We start from the raw sequence: 16,302 nt of genomic DNA, 5'->3' as shown, positions 1-16,302 counted from the left end.
TGCTGATAAAGACATACCCAAGACTGGAAAGAAAAAGAGGTTTAATGGACTCACAGTTCCACATGGCTGGGGAGGCCTCAAAATCATGGCAGAAAGTGAAAGGCACATCTTACATGGCAGCAGCAAGAGATAATGAGAGAGAAGTGAAAGCAGAAACCCTTTATAAAACCATCCGATCATCTGGGCATGGTGGCTCACACCTGTAATCCCAGCACTTTGGGAGGCCGAGGCGGGCAGATCATCTGAGGTAGGGGGTTCAAGACCAGCCTGACCAACATGGAGAAACTCTGTCTCTACTGAAAATACAAAATTAGCCGGGCGTGGTGATGCACACCTGTAATCCCAGCTACTCGGGAGGCTGAGGCAGGAGAATCGCTTGAACCTTGGAGGGAGAGGTTGCAGTAAGCCGAGATTGCATCATTGTGCTCCAGCCTGGGCAACAAGAGCGAAACTCTGTCTCAAAAACAAGAACAGCAAGAAAACCATCAGATTGGCCAACACAGTGACTCACGCCTATAATCCCAGCACTTTGGGAGGCCAAGGCTGGTGGATTACCTGAGGTCAGGAGTTCGAGACCAGCCTGACCAACAAGGTGAAACCCCATCTCTACTAAAAATACAAAAATTAGGTGGGTGTGGTGGCAGGCACCTGTAGTCCCAGCTACTCGGGAGGCTGAGACAGGAGAATTGCTTGAACCCAGGAGGCAGAGTTGCAGTGAGCTGAGATCACACCACTGCAGTCCAGCCTGGGCAACAGAGCGAGACTCCATCTCAAAAAAAAAAAAAAAAAAAACAAACCACCATCAGATCTCCTTAGACTGATTCACTACCACGAGAACAGTATGGGGGAAAGTGTCCCCATGATTCAGTTATCTCCCACCAGCTCCCTCCCACAAGTGGGAATTATGGAAGTACAATTCAAGATGAGATTTGGGTGGGGACACTTACCCAAACCATATCAACTTCTTTTTCACTCATCAGTGTATTCCTAGTGTAATGCCTGGGACATGTGGACACCTAGTATCCATGTGGTGGATGGATGAATGGATTAATGAATCAAATCCAACAAAGTTTAAGACACACTATCGACGAGTAGTGAGTAGTGAGTTGATCTGCTGTGAATTTGCTGGGAAGCTAAAAAGCATCTTTAATTTTGTGAGTGGTAGCAAAATGGCATGAAGGAAAGTCTAGTGGCTATAGAATTAGACACTCTTGGGTTCAAGTCCCAACTCTGAATTTTAAACTGTGTGATCTTAAATATGCCACCTAATCTCTTTGTGTCTTAATTTCCTGATCTATAAAAATGAGACCATAATATTTTATGGAGTTGTGAGGATTAAATCAAGTAATATATGAAAAGTATATAGCTGTGTTTTAGGAAGGCAGAAATACAGCATGTATGGCAGCTTCATTAGAATCTTTATCTTTCTGGGAGTGAAGAGTTTGTGTGGGTTGGCAGGAAGAGCTGTGGACTTATAGCCAAGAAACTTGGGTTTTGTTCCTGGATATACCACTTGATCTTTCTTGTCCTCAGTATTCTCAGGGGATCATAGTCAATCTCATTTGTTGATAGGGAAATGCAAATTAAAATAACAGAAAGACACCACTATGTACCAGCTAGAATAGATAAGATGAAAAAGCCTGTGATTCCAGCTGTTGGTGACAATGTTAGGAATACAACTCTCCTGTGCTGCTGGTAGAAGTATAATTTGGTGCAATCACTTTGGAAACTATTAGGCAATATCTACTCAAGCTGAATATATGCATATTCTATGATCCAGCTGTTTCTCTCAAAATATGTACATGAATGCCCTAAAATATGTACAGGACTATTCACAGCAACACTGTTTGTAATAGGTTAAAAATGGGGGGAAAACTAAACCAAGAACGGTAGAATAAATAACTAGATTGTAGCATATTTATGTAATGGGACACTATTCAGCAGTGAGAATAAGTACTCAACCAAGAGGTGTGTCATGAATTTTCCTGGGCTGGAGTTAATGAACTGACCTACATCAAAACTGCTGGAGCCTCAAACCAGCAGATACACCAATGAAGAGAATTGCCAATAAACAAACTATTGCTGCATGTATCACCATAATGAATCTCACAAACGTACTTTGAGTAAAAGAAACCAGACACAGAATAGTATATACTGTATGATACTATTTCTAGAAAGTTCAAAAATTGACAGAACCACCCTCTGGTGATAGAGGTCAGGAAAGAGGTTACTTTTGGTAGGGGTAGTAACTAAAAAACACCTTAGGAGGACTTTTTTGGGGTTCTACTACTGTTCAATTTATTGATCCGTATGGTGCTTCATGGTGTGTTTGTGAAAATTTATAGAACTGTATACTAGTTATTTGTGTACTTTTTACACATACGTTATACTTGAAGTTTACTTTAAAAGGGAATTACACACTTGTGTCATCTTGGGTTTGTTGTGGAAATCAGATGAACAAATGTTTATAAAATTGCTTTAAAAATTAAAATTCTGTGTATAAAAATAATGGAATAAGGAATTATTGGGTGATAAAGATGGCTAGACAAGATAGAAACAATTATGGAGAGACTGGAGTGTTAAAGATAGCTTGGGCTTTATCCAGTAAAAATAGAGAGGCATTGTATGTCTTTTAAGATAATGGCAGATGAAAAAATTAACCTGACACACAGGATAGATTGGGGAAGGGGGAAATTAAAGACAAGTAACATAGTTATGGGACTTTTGCTTATAATCTCAACAGTGAAAATGCAGAGGAAGAAGTGAAACTAAAACATTCTGAAGGAATAAACAGTGGTCTCTGTGTTAGTCCATTTTAGTAAAATAGAGTTGCTCTAAATTGCTATAAAAAATACCCGAGACTGGCAGGGCACGGTAGCTCACGCTTCTAATCCCAGCACTTTGGGAGGCCAAGGCAGGCGAATCACAAGGGCAGGAGTTCGAGACCAGCCTGGCCAACATGGTGAAAACCCATCTCTACTGAAAATACAAAAAATAAGCTGGGTGTAGTGGCGGGTGCCTGTAATCCCAGCTACTTGGGAGGCTGAGGCAGGAGAATCGCTTGAACCCAGAAAGTGGAGTTTGCAGTGAGCTGAGATCACACCACTGCACTCCAGCCCAGGGGACAGAATGAGACTATGTCTCAAAAAAAAAAAAAAAAAAAAAAGAAAACCTGAGACTTGGTAAATTTATAAAACAAAGAGCTTTATTTGGCTCGTGGTTCTGTAGACTATACAAGAATGGCATCAACATCTTAGCTTCTGGTGTGGCCTCAGGAAGCTTTTACTCATGACAAAAAGGCAAAGAGGGAATAGGCATGTCACATGGCCAAACAGAGAGCAAGAAAGAAGGGAAGAGATGTCAGTCTGTTTTAAACAACCAGCTCTCATGTGAACTAATAGAGCAAGAGCCCATTACCATGGGAATGGCACAATGCCATTCATGAGGAGCCTACCCCCATGATCAGAGCCTACCCCCATGATCAGCGCCTGCCCCTGGACCCTACTTCCAACATTGGGGGGTCACATTTCCACATGAAATTGAGAGGGCACAAATATCCAAACCATATCAGTCTATGAAATAAACTAGAAAGAAAAGGAAGAGAGAGGAGTCACAAGTGATTCCCATGCGTCATACTTTAATTATAAAAAGTAGACTGGTGGTGTTCACAGAAATGTTGTCTTCTCTCAAGTGGAGGAACTCATACGTGAACCTTTGTGAGTTCTCAACTGATGTTTTCTTCTGGTTCAGTTGAAATTTAGAGCTCCCTAAGGAAGGAAGTAATGTGGTAAATCTGTCTTGACCATGAGGGAAAGGGAATACATGTTTGGGAGCAAGGTAAGAATTCCATTCCTTTGAAACCATTGGTAGTATCTTTGCAAAATGTAAGACTTTTGCCTCTTCTAGACAGCAGCAGTAGTAAAACTGGCTAGTCATTATAGTAGCCAAAGTCCATTTTCAGTCATTGTTGCCTGCAGCCCATCTGCATCTCTTCACCATCACATCTGGAAAGCCCTCTTTTCTAATTGTACCTAGTTTGTTTTTAGGGCCAAAATACTATGTATTTTCATCAGTTACAGCAAAAACCACAAACATGTTTCCTATGGTTTGTGGAACATTCTTTTTCTTCTGATACTAGTGTATAACCTTGCCCCATTGTTAGTAACAGCCTGTGAGAAACTGAATAAGGAGGCGTTCAATTTGTGGTTTTCATCAATATTTAAAAATACTGAGATAGGTAGGAAGAGAGGTAGCAGAGGAAGGGACATTAAACTTTCTCCCTCTTTCAACTTTAGCATTGTGTATGTATTGTAAAGGTTATGTATTGTAAGCCTTGTTCCCATCTAGCCTGTGTTTTTTTTTTTTATTCAGGGTCTGAGTTTTATTTTCAGTGCATTGATTGGAATCAAAGAGTCAGAAGGGAGTGTCATAAATAGAAATCAGGGTTTGTTCAGCTTGAATACCAGCATAAACTATTTCTAGACAGCATGCCACTGCAGCTGTGTGACTTAAGCAGAATCAAAACTCATACTAAGTGGAGGAAGATGTGTCAGAGAGCATTCTGGGCCTACAAGATGTTCCCAAAGTGGAATTGGTTTTGTTAAGGAATAGAGGAATTAGGGAAAGCTTAGGAAAATGATCTGTTGTCTCCATTGTTACCTGTGTAGGAAAGTAAAAGGTCAGCAGAGCTAAAGTCCTCCTTAATTCAAATCTCCCAGCGATGCATAGAAACAATAGAGATTTTTGGTTGCAAAAGTGCTCAGATTTGGTCAACTTGGAAGAAGTTTCGCAGTGCAACCAGTGAATTCCTTAATGGTAGATTTAGTTCTGGTTCCTGTTCATTATATAACTCATTACTCCCAGTAACCACCAGACCTACAGATATACTATGTATTTTCTGGTCCTACTTTCCTTTCTCTTTGAACCGTATCTTTTTCCATAAAGTACAGGTGATTGTCCGTTGAGAAGGACTTTCAAAAATTCAAGTTCATGGCTGATTTTTGGCTGTGGTTAATTGAAGTTCCAAGAAAAAGAGTAATATAGGAAGGCTGAATTATTTTGAAGGGTCCTATGCCATTATTTATCACCTGTGTTGCTTAGAAATAATCATAGAGCTGGGCGTGGTGACTTATGCCTGTCATCCCAGCACTTTGGGAGGTAGAAGCAGGATGATCACTTGAGCCTAGGAGTTTGAGACCAGTGTGAGCAACAAATTGAGACCCTGTCTGTACAAAAAAAATAAAATAGCCTGCTGTGGTGACCTGCACCTGTAATCCTTGCTACTCAGAGAGGCTGAGTTAGGAGGATTGCTTGAGCCTGGCAGGTCAAGGCGGCATTGAGCCACACTCATACCACTGCAACCTGAGTGGCAGAGTGGCAAAAAAAAAAAAAAAAATCAGCCAGGCACGGTGGCTTACGTCTGTAATCCCAGCACTTTAGGAGGCCGAGGCGGGTGGATCACAAGGTCAAGAGATCGAGACCAGCCTGGCCAACATGGTAAAACCCCATCTCTACTAAAAATATAAAAAATTAGCTGGGCGTGGTGGCACACACCTGTAATCCCAGCTACTTGGGAGGCTGAGGCAGGAGAATCGCTTGAACATGGGAGGCGGAGGTTGCAGTGAGCTGGGATCGCACCACTATACTCCAGCCTAGCAACAGAGTGAGACTCCATCTCAAAAAAAATTTTTTTTTAATATTTTTTAATTAAAAAGAATCATAGATGAAACTTACAGGAATAAATAAGTATGTGTTTGGTCATCTAATTAAAAGATATGGATACTTCCTAACAGGATGTTCAAAAGCTTGCAGCTCATCTCCCAGGGCAAAGATGATGTGCTTCAGCTTGCTTAAGATGTGCTATAGAGTCCACCTATTTGGAGAGCCTGGCATGCAACAGCCAAATGGGCAGAAAGTGGGTATTGACGGTAGCTCAATTTCACAGTCACCTTTGCAGTACTCTAAAAGCACACTGGAATTGGCTGGAAGAACCATTAGTAGACAATCAATATCTGTGCTTTTGATAGTGATCATGGGCTATATGATTATTTGTAGTACTTTATCTGTATTTTTCTTGTAGCACCTAATGCTTTATGGTTAGCTATGATAAAATCTGATCTCTACTGCAGCACTTTTTATTTATCGATGAACCCTCCCCACTTTCCCTAATCAAAGTTAATTCCTCATGTCTTCATTGTCCTTGGCTCTTTAAGCTAGTCTCAGCCTCCCGTAAACCACAGACCTGCCAGCCCATAAAGGCAAGTTATCATCACCAGCAAATGCCAACTTTCTTGTTTCCAACCTGCTTGCACTCTTAACCGCCTCCCAGTAACTTGGGAAACACACAATCAAGTTTTTGTCATTACTTCTCCAAAAAATTTGTGTAATTGCCTGTGTGTTTGTATTATATCTTTATGTACCTTTTATCTCTAGTAGAACCCAGGAGAAATAGGTAGTTTTTCTGGTAACTAGCCCAGTCGTTACCAGGGGGAGATGCAAGGAGAAGAATTCTACCTGGAATTTCAATCCTAACCAAAAAGTATGAAAATTTGAGGGAATTGTTCTAGTGATCTCTAGAGAATGCAGTATTTTTGATATACCCGAAGAAAGTACACTCTGTATATTCAAAATGTGTCTTCATTTGTAATTGAAGAATACTCTGCTGTATTATAACTTCTCAGAGAGTGTGCAGAATCTTTAGCTAGGTAAGAGGATATAGTTATAAAAGAAAAACAGGAAGTATTAGAATCTGATATGGTGGAAGGGAAACTAAACCTGAAGTAAAAGAGAAAAGAAGAATGTTACATGGAGGAAGAAAAGACAACAAGGGCTGGACACAGTGGCTCACGCCTGTAATCCCAGCACTTTGGAGGCCCAGGTGGGCAGGTCACTTGAGGTCAGGAGTTAGAGGCCTGCCTGCCCAACATGGTGAAACCCCATCTCTACTACAAAAATTACCTACAAAACTGGCTACAAAAATTAGCCAGGCGTGGTGGCACACACCTGTAATCCCAGCTGCTTGGGAGGCCTTGGCAGGAGAATCACTTGAACCTGAGAGGCGGAGGTTGCAGTGAGCTGAGGTCACACTACTTCATTCCAGCCCGGGCGACAGAGTGAGACCCAGTCTCGGCGGGGGAAAAAAACACACAAGGCTTTTGTGGGCTTTTCTTCAGAGGTTCACCTGACCTTGTTGAAAAAGAAATAGTACCATTTGGTCCTAAAATAATTATGAGGCATTGCAAAGAAATGCTTTGCTCAGAAGGTACAGATATCAGGGGAAGCAACTTGCACTCTTGTCAAGGAAACATAGGAAATTGACTCACTGGAGAGAATGTGAATTTTCAGACCATGTAAGCAAAGAAAGAACAAAGATGAAATGTGTTCCTCCTGCATACCACAAAATTAGTACCAAGTAAAAATATAATAGTGATGTGGGACTCTATTCAGATGTCTTCTAAAATTTTTATTCAGTGAAAATAGCCTATTTTGATAAGTTCTTTCATACTGATTAGTTTATCTCCCAGAGTACAGAGGAAGAAAATAACGGGAACTACTGTTCTGCCTTTAATTCTAATTAACATTGAAGGATTGTTTGGGAGGGTAGAAGTTTAAGAGTCCACGTAGATGAGGAAAAAGCAACATGGAAAACTGTTGTATGTGCACATATAGTTTCTGCTTCTTCCCCAGTGGCAATTATGCTTCCCTGTCCCATTGATGTGACCTGACTCATATGACTTGCATTGGTCAAGGAATGTGAGAAGTGGCATACATACGTTGCTTCTGTACAAATGCTTTGAGTACATAGTCATCCATGCTCTTCTGCCTGTCTGCCCCAAGACCAACAGTACTCTAGAAAGAGATTATTCTATCAATTTTAGACCAGGATGGACATGTGGCATATGTTTTTAAAAAGTCATTCATTGTTTTAAACTAGTGGTTCTCAACCAGGGATTATTACGTTCCCCTCCTTCTTCACCAATTTGGCAATGTCTGAAGATGTTTTTGGTTGTCACAACTAGGGGAGTACCACTGGCATATAGTGGGTAGAGGCCAGTTATGCTGCTAAATATCCCACAGTGCACAGTTCAGGCCTCCACAACAAAGAAGTATCTGGTTAAAAATGTTATTAATGCTGAGATTGAGAAACCTGGTTGTAAGCTTCTGGGGTTGTTTGTGACTATAGCTCAGCCTAGCCTATCCTGACTAATACAACCACTATCACCTTAATTTTATAATAGCAAGTGCAGCAATAGTTGTGCATAACCAGTTAGGTACACTGGAAAATAGGAAGGCAAGTTTGGGAGAAATTTTTTTTTTTTTTTTTTTTTACTGTAGCTATCCTACCATGGCATAAGATTTTTAAGGCAACTCAGCTGGGCGCGGTATCTCACGGCTGTAATCCCAGCACTTTGGGAGGCCAAGGCAGGCGGATCATGAGGTTAGGAGATCAAGACCATCCTGGCTAACACGGTGAAGCCCTGTCTCTACTAAAAATAAAAAAATTAGGCCGGGCGCGGTGGCTCAAGCCTGTAATCCCAGCACTTTGGGAGGCCGAGACGGGCGGATCACGAGGTCAGGAGATCGAGACCATCCTGGTTAATATGGTGAAACCCCGTCTCTACTAAAAAAGTACAAAAAACTAGCCGGGCGAGGTGGCAGGCGCCTGTAGTCCCAGCTACTCGGGAGGCTGAGGCAGGAGAATGGCGTGAACCCGGGAGGCGGAGCTTGTAGTGAGCTGAGATCCGGCCACTGCACTCCAGCCTGGGCGACAGAGCGAAACTCCGTCTCAAAAAAAAAAAAATAAATAAAAAAAAAATAAAAAAAAAATAAAAAAATTAGCCAGCGTGGTAGTGGGTGCCTGTAGTCCCAGCTACTCGGGAGACTGAGGCAGGAAAATGGCGTGAGCTTGCAGTGAGCAGAGATCACGCCACTGCACTCCTGCCTGGGTGACGGAGTGAGATTCCATCTAAAAAAAAAAAAAAAAAAAAATTTAAGGTGACTCAAAAGGTTTAGAAACTTCCAGTTACACAACTATAACTATGCAATTGCAGATATTCCAGATAAATAAAAGCCAGACAGAAAAGTCTAAAGTCAGTGTGGTTACACAGTGAATTCTCTCCTGAACTCAAAGGACGTTTATAATCAAAGATAAATATGAGTCTTTTATATTCCTGTAAACATAGCGTTAAAAGAATTAAGATCCAAAATTAACATGATTTAGATCTGCATGCAAAAAGCCCCAGAGGGCTTTTGTTTGTTTTATTTGTCTTAGCAGCAAGATCCAGCAACAAGTACATCTCTCATTTGATGCTCATGAACTACAGAGAAAGCAGAACATCTAACCAAGGATTGCCTCATCTTCATCATCACTGACCACCAGCCTCATCTGAACTGCCTTCTTCCGGTTATTCCATAGTCTCTGATTCTCCAGCATCTTTTTGAGGCAGTAGACCTTTCTAGCCTTGGCTTTAAGCTTTACGTGTACTCACAGTATCAAAAGTGATTACTGCCAGGCGCAGTGGCTCACACCTGTAATCCCAGCACTTTTGGGAGGATGTGGCGGGCGGATCACGAGGTCAGGAGTTCAAGACCAACATGGCCAACGTGGTGAAACCCTGTCTCTACTAAAAATACAAAAATTAGCTGGGCACGGTGGCACGTGCCTATAATCCCAGCTACTCTGGAAGCTGAGGCAGAGGTTGCAGTGAGCTGCTGTACTGCAGCCTGGGCTACAGAGCGAGACTCCATCTCAAAAAAAAAAAAAAAGTGATTACTACCCACCCTTGTCCCATGGAATCACTCCTATTTTGAAACCTTAAAAATGATAGATTTTGAATATGCCTATCCCTTCTTTTTTTGTTTGTTTTTGTTTTGTCTTGTTCTGACAAGTGTTTCATGTATATAGTGGGTATAAGCAACACTCTAACGTTATGGGGTATAACATACTGTTTTGATATGTGTATACAATGTGGTATGATTAAATCAAACTAATTAGCACATCCTTCACCTGACTTACCTATCATTTTTATGGTGAGACATTTGAAATTTACACTTAGTTATTTTAAAATATATAATACATATTGTTGACTATAGTCACCTTGTATGTAATATATCTCATAATCTATTCTTCTGCCTGAAATTTTGCACCTTTTGGTTAATAACTCATTCCTCTGTCTATCTGAAACTTTGTACCCTTTGATCAGCAACTCTTCATTCCCTTCCTTTCCACTGCAGTCTCTGGTAACCATCATTCTTTTATCTATTTCTATTCGTTCAGCTTATTAGTTTCCACATGTAAGTGAAATCATGTGGTATTTGTCTTTCTGTGGTTGGCGTATTTCACTTAGCACAATATCCTCTGGATTCATCCATGTGTCACAAGTGACTGGATTTACCACCCTTCTTAAGGCTGAATAGTATTTTATTATGTATAAATAGTATTTTATTGTCCATTACAATATTTGTCCATTCATCTGTTGATGGGCACCTGGGTTGTTTCCGTGTCTTTACTATTGTGAATAATGCTGCAGTGAACGTTAGAGTGCAGATATCACCACCGACATACTGATTTCTATTCCTTTGGATATATGTACCCAGAAGTGGGATTGCTGAGGTGTGTGTTCTGTTTTGAGGTTTTTGAGGAACTTCCATACCATTTCTCATAATGGCTGTACTAATTTACATTCCCACCAGCGGCGTATAAGAGTTCCTTTTCTCTCCAAACTTATTTTTCATCTTTTTATAAAAGCCATTCAAAACTGGGTGTGGTGGTGGCATGTGCCTGTAATCCCAGCTACTCAGAAGGCTGAGGCAGGAGATCGCCTGAACCCAGGAGTTCAAGTCCAGCCTAAGCAACATAGCGAGACCCCATCTCTATTTAAAAATATAAATGTAGGAAGGAAAAAAAAAAACCACATTCTAACAGGTGTGAAGTGATAGCTCAGTGTGGTTTTAATTTTCATTTTCTTAATAATTAGTGATGTTGAGCATTTTTTCTTGTACCTATTAGTCATTTGTGTGGTTTTTTTTTCTTTTTTCTTTTTTTTTTTTTTTAGAAATGTCTGTTCAGATTCCTTTACCTTTTTTTAATCACGTTATTTTCTTGTTGAGTTGTATGAGTTCCTTATATATTTTCTTATATATTTGGGGTATTAACCCCTTATAAGATGTATGGTTTGCAAATATTTTCTCCCATTCTTTGAGTTGTCTCTTCACTTTGTTAATTGTTTCCTTTGCTGTGCAGAAGCTTTTTAGTTTGATACCATCTCATTTGTCTGGTTTTGCTTTGGTTGTCTGCTTTTGGAGTCATCTCCAAAAAGAAATCATTGCCCAGACCAATGTCATAGAACTTTTTCTCTTTTTTTTTTTTTTTTTTTTTGAGACAAAGTCTGGCTCTGTCACCCAGACTGGAGTGCAGTGGCGCTGTCTCGGCTCGCTGCAACCTCCACCTCCCGGGTTCACACCATTCTCCTGCCTCAGCCTCTCGAGTAGCTGGGACTACAGGCGCCCGCTACCATGCCCAGCTAATTTTTTGTATTTTTAGTAGAAACGGGGTTTCACCATGTTCGCCAGGATGGTCTCAATCTCCTGACCTTGTGATCCGCCCACCTCGGCCTCCCAAAGTGCTGGGATTACAGGTATGAGCCACCGCGCCCGGCCTATATTTATTTCTAGCAGTTTTATGATTTCAGATTTTTTTTTTTTTTTTTTTTTTTTTTTGAGACGTTGTCTCGCTCTGTCGCCCAGGCTGGAGTGCAGTGGCCGGATCTCAGCTCACTGCAAGCTCCGCCTCCCGGGTTTATGCCATTCTCCTGCCTCAGCCTCCCGAGTAGCTGGGACTACAGGCGCCCGCCACCTCACCCGGCTAGTTTTTTGTATTTTTTAAGTAGAGACGGGGTTTCACCGGGTTAGCCAGGATGGTCTTGATCTCCTGACCTCATGATCCGCCCGTCTCGGCCTCCCAAGGTGCTAGGATTACAGGCTTGAGCCACCGCACCCGGCCGATTTCAGATCTTATATTTAAATCTTTAATCCATTTTGAGTTAATTTTAGAGCTAAACAAGGATGGAATGCTCTGTTTCAAGGCTACTGTTTCTCGGGCTTTAAATATTTTCAAGCAGAGGCCAGAGAGCCGCTGGTTGACTATTCTCTTCCAAAGTTGATTGCCTATAATTGTAAATTTAACACTCTGGATTGAAGGTAAGAAAAGAACAAAATTTTTACCACGTGTCTCTCAACTCCTGTCATATTTTAGCCATATCTCAAAGCAAGACATGAGGAAATAAAGATACCAGACTTTCTCCTTGCTCTGAGGACAGAAAGAATAACTGCAGGGTCCTGATTAGAGCTCAGCCATATTAATTGTGTAGCTGTTCTCGCTCATTCTGATTCAGCCTAGTGATGAGGATCAGAGCTGAGGTTTTTCTCTTTAATGATAGGAATGAGGATAAGGTGTACAGCATTGGGGGCAGATTCTTGAATTATTCTTTATTAATGTTGATTATTCGTAGAGTATATATCAATCAAAAGTTTCTAAATCAAAACTGGGAAGGGGATAGCTTAATGGCAGAGTGAGGTAAAGTTTTAAAAATGTTTATAAGGTGGCCGGGCGCGGTGGCTCAAGCCTGTAATCCCAGCACTTTGGGAGGCCGAGGCGGGTGGATCACGAGGTCAGGAGATCGAGACCATCCTGGCTAACATGGTGAAACCCCGTCTCTACTAAAAATACAAAAAACTAGCCGGGCGTGGTGGCGGGCGCCTGTAGTCCCAGCTACTCGGAGGCTGAGGCGGGAGAATGGCGTGAACCCGGGAGGTANTAATGTTGATTATTCGTAGAGTATATATCAATCAAAAGTTTCTAAATCAAAACTGGGAAGGGGATAGCTTAATGGCAGAGTGAGGTAAAGTTTTAAAAATGTTTATAAGGTAATGTGACATTTAAAGATTAAAATGTGTTTTATAGATTCCTCATTTTTCATTTGTTACACTAAATCTTAGTTTTGTGCCTTCAGGTTCTTGGGCTTAAAAATGTCTACCTGCCCAAAAGACAGGAAAGTCACAAAATAATACAGATAGCAATTTTTTTTTTTTTTTTTTTTTTTTTTTTTTTGGAGACAAGGTCTTGCCGGTCACCTAGACTAGAGTACAGGTGGTATGATCATGATTCACTGCAACTTCGAACTCCTGGGCTCAAGTGATCTTCCTGCCTCAGCTTGACAAGTAGCTGGGACCACAGTCATGCACCACCACACCCAGCTGCAAATAAACATTTTTAAATTATTTTGTAGGGACAGAGTCTTGCTGTGTTGTCCAGGCTAGTCTCGAATTCCTGGCCTCAAGCAGTCTTCCCACCTCAGCTTCCTAAGTAGCCAGGACTACAAGCACATGCCACCATGCCCAGCCACAAATAAACATTAAAAAAAATTTTTTTTTAATTATTTTTTGGGGGGGCAGACAAAATCTCACTCTGTCATCCAGGCTGGAGTACAGTGGCATGATCTTGGCTCACTGCAACCTCCACCTCACGGGTTTAAGCAATTCCTCGTGCCTCCGGAACAGCCGGGACTACAGGCATGCGCCACTGTACCTGGCTCATTTTTGTATTTTTGGCAGAGAGGGGGTTTCACTAGGTCAGCCAGGCTGGTCTCAAACGCCTGACCTCAGGTGATCCGCCCACCTTGACTTCCCAAAGTGTTGGGATTACAGGCGTGAGCCACTGCACCCAGCCTGAAGAATTAAATATTACTAATTTTGTAAGAAAATACAAATAAAAGAGGAAAACAATTCTAAAATACCTGTAATCTCATCACAGTAGCAACACAACATCTCATTATGTAGATGATAGTCTTTTTTCTAAAATGTATCTGATAGTCTGTTGATGTACATTTGAACTTTTTGTCATAAGTAATGCCAAACATCCTGCGTGTTAATCTTTTTTTGCATCTCTGATTTTCTTAGGATAGGTTCCTTGAACTGCTTGCTGAGTCAAAACGTATTGCATTTTTCAGGCGTTTGGTTATCTGTTGCCAAATTGCTGACCAGAAAGGTTGTATCAGTTATATGAGCGTATTGGTTTATCCATTCTGTTATCTGTATTGTTGATCTTATTTGCCTATGTTTTTTCTTTCAGACTTAGTTTTTCGGATATATTATCTTCTTATAACTTTTTTTTTTCTTTTTTTTTTTTTGAGACGGAGTCTCGCTCTGTGGCCCAAGCTAGAGTGCAGTGGTGCAATCTTGGGTCACTGCAACCTCCACCTCCTGGGTTCAAGCAATTCTCCTGCCTCGACCTCCCAAGTAGCTGGGATTACAGACATGCACCACCAAGCCCAGTTAATTTTTTGTGTTTTAGTAGGGATGGGGGTTGTACCTTGTTGCCCGCAAGGTGGTCTTGAACTTCTGAGCTCAGGCAGTCTGCTCACCTGAGTCTCCCAAAGTGCTAGGATTACAGGCATGAGCTACTGTGCCCGGCTGTCATCTCCATTTGATAACTCCAGAATGGTATCTTGTTCTTTTAATTTTGTACTTCTTTGATTAATAATCAGAATTTATTTTATATGTCCTAATAGCAATACTACAAATTAAACTCTTCATTGCCACGTTATAAGAGAAAACAGACAAAAATACACCTTAAATGTTTAACTAAAAAGGAAAGCAGTTAAAAAATTACAATTCCAATCAATAAACTATTAAACATTAAAGCTATTAAAACAACGTGAAGTATTTTTACTAATATAGGAAAAATATTAGTTTGTATATTTGGTAAGATAAGTGGTAAGTTTTTATCTGTAATTATACTTTTTAAATGTATAAGAGAAAAAATATGAAAGGAAATCCACAAAAATGTAATTGTTTCTGGTGGTGATAGGTGATTTTTAATGTTTCATAATTTTTAACACTTTCCACATTTTTATAATTAACATTTCTGTCACATTTATAAAGAAAATACATTTTTGTTAAGTATACCACACAAATGGTGCAAAAGAGAGGAAATTGTCCACTTGTAATTGTATGTAGTCAGTAAGATTCTGGTAGGTAGTTAGCCATTGCCAAAATGTTAAACGTTTACTTGCTTCAGAAACTGACTGTTGGAATCGCCTGAAAATATAATGCTAATAATTTTTTTTTCCTAGGTTGCTGCTGTTGATCTTCTGGTTCCTGGAGTTGGGGAACTCTTTGGAGGAGGCCTCAGAGAAGAACGATACCATTTCTTAGAGGAGCGCTTAGCCAGGTAATGGTCAGACCTAAAAGAAACACAGTTTAGAAACTGAGCATAAGGCGCTCAGAGGTGGTCATTGCGTAGTAACAGAGTGAAGACCCTGGGCCTCAGTGCCTGACAGAACTGGATCTCAGATTCTCTGTGTCCTTGAGCAAGTTGTTAATTTATCTCTGAGCTTCCCTTTCTTCAGGAATGGAACTCTTACATGAAAAACCCACAGTGATATTTGCCCACTATTTTTACGTACCTTTCCCTGTGGAAAGTAGCTATTTAAAAAGTTAATAATAAAATGAGAAGAGAGAGTTCCCCCTTAAAGCTTGTCCTACATTTTTATCTTATCTGTATTCTTTATTTACTCTCAATTATGATTGGCAGACTTCTGTAGAGACATAAAGACAGACTCTGAGCCAGGGAAAGGATGAAGTTGGGGAAAGAAAACTAGTCAGATAGTATTTAGAATAAGCACATTTCACTTCCTCAGATTCTCTTCTATGTAGGGGTCTTGATTTAGCTATTTGATTAAGTTTAACTTGCTGTTTGAGAACTGGGAAATAAATCTATAAACACATAGAGAATGTTTCAGAGACGGGGAGTAAGGAATTGCGTTTCTAATTGAACTGCCGCTCCTACATATACATGTGTATGCCATAATGACTGCCTAAACTAACCATACCTGTTTTCCATGATTTCTACTTTAGTAAAAGTACTGCCAGACTTAAAAAAAAAAAAAAAAAAAAAGACTTTTACTATGTCTGTATGCCTCATTCTCTCCAGATAGTACTGGGTTTCATAGTAACCTGGAAAAGCCATAATTGTTTGAAAATACTCCATTAGCCATTTGTGAGGCCTTCTTTTCCTAATGGGGAAAATGTTTTAAAAGTTGATGCTTTGTCAAGGTCCCAACCTATATGTAAAAATCTTGAGTAACTTAGTTTTGTTACCCCACTCATCTGGACTGCTCTACTGGGTTAGGATCCAAAAGAAAGGGGATACATAGGTTTGAGGAAGACTCTGTATTCGTTAGATGACTAACTCCTTACTACTATTACAGTGTTAAAAAAGTCCTGAGAAAGCTGTGGAACTGA

At 40.5% G+C, this 16,302-nt stretch overlaps 1 protein-coding gene across 1 annotated transcript in view; it reads left to right on the top strand.

Moving 5' to 3' along the window:
• NARS2 (asparaginyl-tRNA synthetase 2, mitochondrial) overlaps positions 1–16,302 on the top strand; it is a 146,963-nt gene that overhangs the window by 124,058 nt on the left and 6,603 nt on the right. The window contains exon 12 of the mRNA XM_025358164.1: positions 15,132–15,229. Within this exon, the coding sequence (XP_025213949.1) occupies positions 15,132–15,229 (98 nt within the window). The remainder of the gene's footprint in view (positions 1–15,131; positions 15,230–16,302) is intronic.

This window comes from Theropithecus gelada, chromosome 14, assembly GCF_003255815.1.
Source record: "Theropithecus gelada isolate Dixy chromosome 14, Tgel_1.0, whole genome shotgun sequence".
NCBI lineage: Eukaryota > Metazoa > Chordata > Mammalia > Primates > Cercopithecidae > Theropithecus > Theropithecus gelada.
This window is presented reverse-complemented; position numbering and strand designations above follow the sequence as displayed.